This window comes from Nicotiana attenuata, unplaced genomic scaffold, assembly GCF_001879085.1.
Source record: "Nicotiana attenuata strain UT unplaced genomic scaffold, NIATTr2, whole genome shotgun sequence".
NCBI lineage: Eukaryota > Viridiplantae > Streptophyta > Magnoliopsida > Solanales > Solanaceae > Nicotiana > Nicotiana attenuata.
This window is the reverse complement of record NW_017670461.1, coordinates 83,556-88,755: the sequence shown is the minus strand read 5'-3', so window position 1 is coordinate 88,755 and position 5,200 is coordinate 83,556. Positions and strand designations below refer to the sequence as shown.

Here is a 5,200-nt window from a genome sequence, read left to right as displayed (position 1 = left end):
TGTGGTCATGAATCCCATGATACTCGCACCTTAAGTTAGAATCACTCTGGCTGGAATCGAATCTGATTAGCCTCGAGAATCATGCCTCTTTTATATTCCTCATTAACGATACCAACTCTACGACGCTGATGTTGAAATTGTAATCTGAAAACTTGAGATTAGTGGAATCCTAGGTCCCCGATACCTCTTTTTCTTGCAATGATCTGTTGTTTCAGCCACGGTCAGCTCTTCTTTCGGAAGCGAACCTATCCAAGGACCGGAACCCTTTATTGTTGCGTCCCTCGGCTCTCTTGTAAGGCAAAAAATAGCCTTTGGAAGATTGTCGGTCTGCGTCAAAATCGTCCTTGACCTTATCCCGAATCTTGTCTCAATCCCTCCCCTTGGTTGATGTAAGGAACCCGAGCTGATCATCTTCTATCCTTATCTTCGATTCATAGCGGTTATGGACATCTGCCTTTGTGGTCGCTTGGAATTCGAGCAGGCTTTCCTTCAACTTTCGAGAGGCGTCGGAGCTCTTCGGGTTCAAACTCTTAGTGAACACCTCGGCTACCCATTCGTCTGGCACAACCAGTAACAATATCATTTCTTTCTAGAATCTTATCACAAACTCCCGTATTAATTCGGACTCTTCTTGTGCGATTCTGACTATGTCCGCCTTCCGGGCTTGGACCTTCTTGGCCCCGGCATGGGCCTTAATGAAAGAATATACGAATATTTCAAAAGAATCTATTGAGTGTTCTGGTAGGAGTAAATACCATGTCAAGGCCCCCTTCGTGAGGGTTTCTCCGAATTTTTGACTTGTTGAGCCAAGTCATTTCCTTTCACCGTCGTTGTATAAGTTGTGATGTGCTCCTAAGGATCTGAAGTCCCATCCTACTTTGGTATGTCAGGCATCTTGAACCGTTTTGGAAAAAATTCTAGTGTTGCGCTCGACTTAAACGACAACTGGGTGTACTTTATCAAATACGGGCCCTTTAACACTGGTGGAGCGCCCAGAATCTGGTCCATTCGAGCATGAAACTTCTTCACGTTCTGATCCATCCGCTCGTTCATCTCCCTCACGAATTTCATGAGTTTCATTTTGAGGGGATCATTACCGTTGTCGTTACCGGATACGCTGCCGGTACCCCCGGCTCCGTCGAAACCGACCTCACCCCTCGGGGTGTTATTATCGACTCTTTGAGCCGTTTGATTTGCAGGAGCGCTGGGAGGAACTTGGCCTCTTCCATTTGCATTGTTGGAAGTACATGATAATGTCTGCTTCAATTCCGTCATGACTTGGTCCTGCCTTGAGAGATGGCCCATGATGGCTTTCTGTTGCTCTCTCAAGATCTTTACCGTTTTCGCAACATGTTCGTCCTCCACATTATCGGGGGTTGGCTCCCGCACATGTCGGGAATATTGTCCTCCATGAACCGGAGTTGCCACGCCCCCCTCGTTGCAGGTGTCACTGATTGAATCCTTATGTTAAGGCAGATTTTCGTGCGCCTCAACGTTGTGTGCGATGTTGACATCGTTATCTGTCATTTTCGATTTTAGCTATGAAACAAAGAATCAAACGAGTTAGTAATAGATGCAAGGATCAACTCAATTACGCAACTGTCTAAGCCCCTCGGGGGGTGCCAAATTGTTTACCCGTAAAACAGTACAGTTAAATTTATAACATGGTTTATAGACAAGCGAACTGATTTGACCCAAAATGATAAATAAACTAGATTAAAAAAAAGACTTGGCGTTAAAATCGAAGGGAATGACAGGCCTGGTTCCGAGAGCTATGCTTCCGAGGACAGAAACAAGAACAATATAAAACAAAAAGTAAAGTTATATTCTGTAGCTTGAGAACAGAGTATAGCATAAGTTTTGCCAAAGATTTTGTGTGTTTACACTGGTTGTTGAAACAACTATTTATAGCTATACCTAGGAAACAAGATCCTAGGATCAAGCCCCTTTTAAATGACAATAAAGGGGGCCATTGATGAACATGTAATGACAGGCCATGAATGCCAAAAGTGGCTGCCCTTTTAATACTAGAAATATTCTTCATTAAATGTCATCTGGTGACAAACATTCGACTCGCTCACGTCGGTTACGCTCCCTTCGAGACTTATCCGATGTCAGTTGCAGTTGTTTCTCCCGGACTAGGTTCTTACTCGATTTGTCTTCCGCCTGTCTTTGATTCTACGTGTTATGCTATCATTCGATCATTCAATATAAACCAATTTTACCCTATACAACTATATAATGAGATATCAAACATGTCAAGAGATAAAATTATGTTAAGATAAAATACTAGGTTTAAATTAAATTGTCTCCAAATTTAAAAAGATACCATGCAATTTTTTGAATGGACTAATAATTTATTAGTACCACACAAAATAGAATTGAGGAAGTAGTAATTGTATGCTCCCATAAAGCATTGGAAAGATCAAAATGAATAAAAGATTAAGCGAAGACCACATATTTGAAAACTTTTCTACTTTGATATATTTCTTATTAGTATTTGATTATTATCATTACCTCTGCTAGCTTCGGCATAACACTTTATTTTGTCGTCCTAACAGAGATGACGGTAAGAAACTTAGCACCCCTCATCTACCGAGAGGGAGGCTTAATCGAGAACGCAACCATGTTATCATTTCCTTGTAAATTTAAGTATATGTAATAAAAAGTTTTGAGAAATCCAAAATGACAGTACTCGAACCATCAGAAATATATATACGTAGCTAGTAGTTGCATCCCCAACCTTATTCGTTACAACTTCTAATTAAAACAGTAAGTAGTACAATAAACAAACATAATTGATGGATTGCATCAGTCATTACACATGGCCATTAATGAACCGTCGTCTATCATAAATTATTGTTTTCCACTGATCATGCAGATAGATCCATCAGTTGTGCTGACTTGCCTTGGCTTTTCTCTTCTCCATGTAAAAGAAACCAAAGAGGGACACAACAGAGAAAACAGAGAAGACAACAGAGCAGATGTCCAGCGTTGCGTGGCGGCCGCTGATGGCTTGAACCTCGAACAAGTCGTCGGTTTTCTCGGCATTGGTGTTTTGTCCATAACCAGACTCTTCGCCTGCAGAATTTAAGGCATAAGCCCTGACGAAATAGGTGCCGGTGGGGACATCTCTTTCAATCGTCCATGTGAAATTGTTGTTAGCTGACTTGTATGGCTTAGTAACAATGTCGAATTGACAAGTCTTGTCTTTCTTGAGATGGTCCTCTGTTCTCCTCCAGGCACGGTCCTTTTGGCTAATGGGTGCATAACAAAGCTTCAGTTTGACTGTCTTGTAGGTTGAGTCTGTTCCAGCTAGGTTGCTGCTCTTATATGACCATGTCAATGTTATATCGTCTTCCCCAGCTTTCAGAACTGAAATGTTTATATTAGTACAAGTGTTTAAATTCTATGCATTTGTAAAAAAGTATCATCTCTATAAAGTAATTAAAATGAAATTTATATAACAAACGTTAAATTGATAACATAAAAATAAGCAAGTTATGTTTATATTATGAACGTTTGGACAATGGAAGGATAAAACTGTTGGAAAAATATTTGATTATAGAGAATATGATTTATCAAAGCTTGAAACGTGTCAAGGACACTGTCCTTAAGGATATTTCGTTCACACAGTAAAGAATAAAATAAGGCGTATCCTCCAGGATTCAATAAGCTCTCGCAGTTATAAACTGAGAACAGAACTAGCAGAAAATTCAATAAAGAAACTCAGCATATAGGAGGAAGAAGAAGATTCCAAAAGTTATTTTAGAAAGTGTGTCTTTAGCTCTCCAAAGACAATTTTTATATAGGCGTTGCTTCAACAGCTAGTTAATGACTAAATATATAACATCTAGTTTGACTCTATTGAATGTAAAATAATTTACTAAATAATAATTAGATGTAAATAATACTTTAAAGAGAAAAAATTTTCCAAATCAAGATGGACATTAGCTTTCGAGGTATCACTAATTTTTCAACAAAAACTGCATCTGGATTACCAAGTGAAAAGAAAGTAAATCTCTCATTAGAAGTGTATCTTGGCCCTTTTCAATCTTTCCATCAAAGCTAAGAGGCGGGACGCGATTGCAATGGAAGATTAGGACAATATTGACATAAGAAATGTTTACATCAAACTAAATAATTTAACCATAATAGTAACAACTAGGGGTGGCAAAATGGTTCAAAGAAAACAGTTAACCACCCATATTATCCACTAAAAAATGGGTTGGAGAATGAACTTTTTAAAAATGGGTCAAATATGGATAAGAACCATATTATCCATTTAGAAAATGGATAACCAATGAGTAACCAATGGATAACCAATGGGTCTAACTTTTACATTTGTAAAGCCTCAAATTGGGGGTTCCTCAAGTTAGGGAAACTAATAATTCTCCCAAAAGTGATCGTATATAAGAAGTCATGTATAATATGGGCAACTCATAGTATCCGCCGGTTAACCCATTTTTTATCCGTATTAAATATGGATCGGGTCGGATAATTAATCCGTTTTTATTACCCGTTTCGACCCGAACCATACCCGACCCGACCCGTCCGTTTCCCACTCCTAGTAACAACCAATTAAGGCGAGAATATATACTACTTAACCATAATTAAATAACAAATATACGCATGATGCATGTCTTGGATTATTTTGTTTTGTCCAAACACCAGAGTAAGTTATTTTGGTATTTACATACCTCCTTGTCTGTGTGAAGCAGATACTAAAAGACTACTCTTGATGCTAGAGAACAATATTTCACCATGACTAGTAGCTGCCAAACATGATAACAAAAGTGTAGCCACAAGAAAAAGACGAGTAGCCATTTGCTGATGATCTGAAGAACTTCTTCCAATCAACCGGGGCGATGGGTGGGGTTGGGGGTTTTTTTTTGTTTTTGGGGGGGGGGGTTTAAAGGAACTGAATGCAAAAGAAATACCACTGATGGTTTGATAATTGGAGGTGCAATGCTTTATATAGATTTCTTGCAACTTCCCACAAGAAATGGACATCTTTAAAAAAGCTTTGATGAATTAATAAGTCAAAGGCAAACCAACTAGGCACAGCTAGCTCTTAAATTTCTTTCGTATGACATGAAAATAATAGAATAGTATCTTTTTCTAATAATCGTTAATTAATTATAAAATCATCGTTAGGCGGATGAATTGCCTCTAAGACATGTTCAAAGGGTAAGGTGGG

The 5,200-nt window shown here is 38.8% G+C and overlaps 1 protein-coding gene across 1 annotated transcript; it reads right to left on the bottom strand.

The window, feature by feature from the left end:
• Nucleotides 1-2,677: 2,677 nt before the first annotated feature.
• Nucleotides 2,678-4,916, bottom strand: LOC109239775 (high-affinity nitrate transporter 3.2-like). The gene is made up of 2 exons (XM_019406363.1): nucleotides 4,701-4,916; nucleotides 2,678-3,375 (listed from the first exon to the last, which is right to left on the bottom strand). Exons 1-2 carry the CDS (start codon nucleotides 4,825-4,827, stop codon nucleotides 2,891-2,893), a joined length of 612 nt encoding a protein of 203 aa, XP_019261908.1. The 5' UTR covers nucleotides 4,828-4,916; the 3' UTR covers nucleotides 2,678-2,890.
• Between the last annotated feature and the right edge of the window lie 284 nt (nucleotides 4,917-5,200).

Coding starts and splice junctions, on each gene's coding strand:
- LOC109239775 (XM_019406363.1), bottom strand. CDS start 4,827: ATGGCTACTCGTCTTTTTCTTGTGGCTACACTTTTGTTATCATGTTTG. Junction 3,376..4,700: donor TGCTTCACACAGACAAGGAG/GTATGTAAATAC, acceptor TAAACATTTCAG/TTCTGAAAGCTGGGGAAGAC.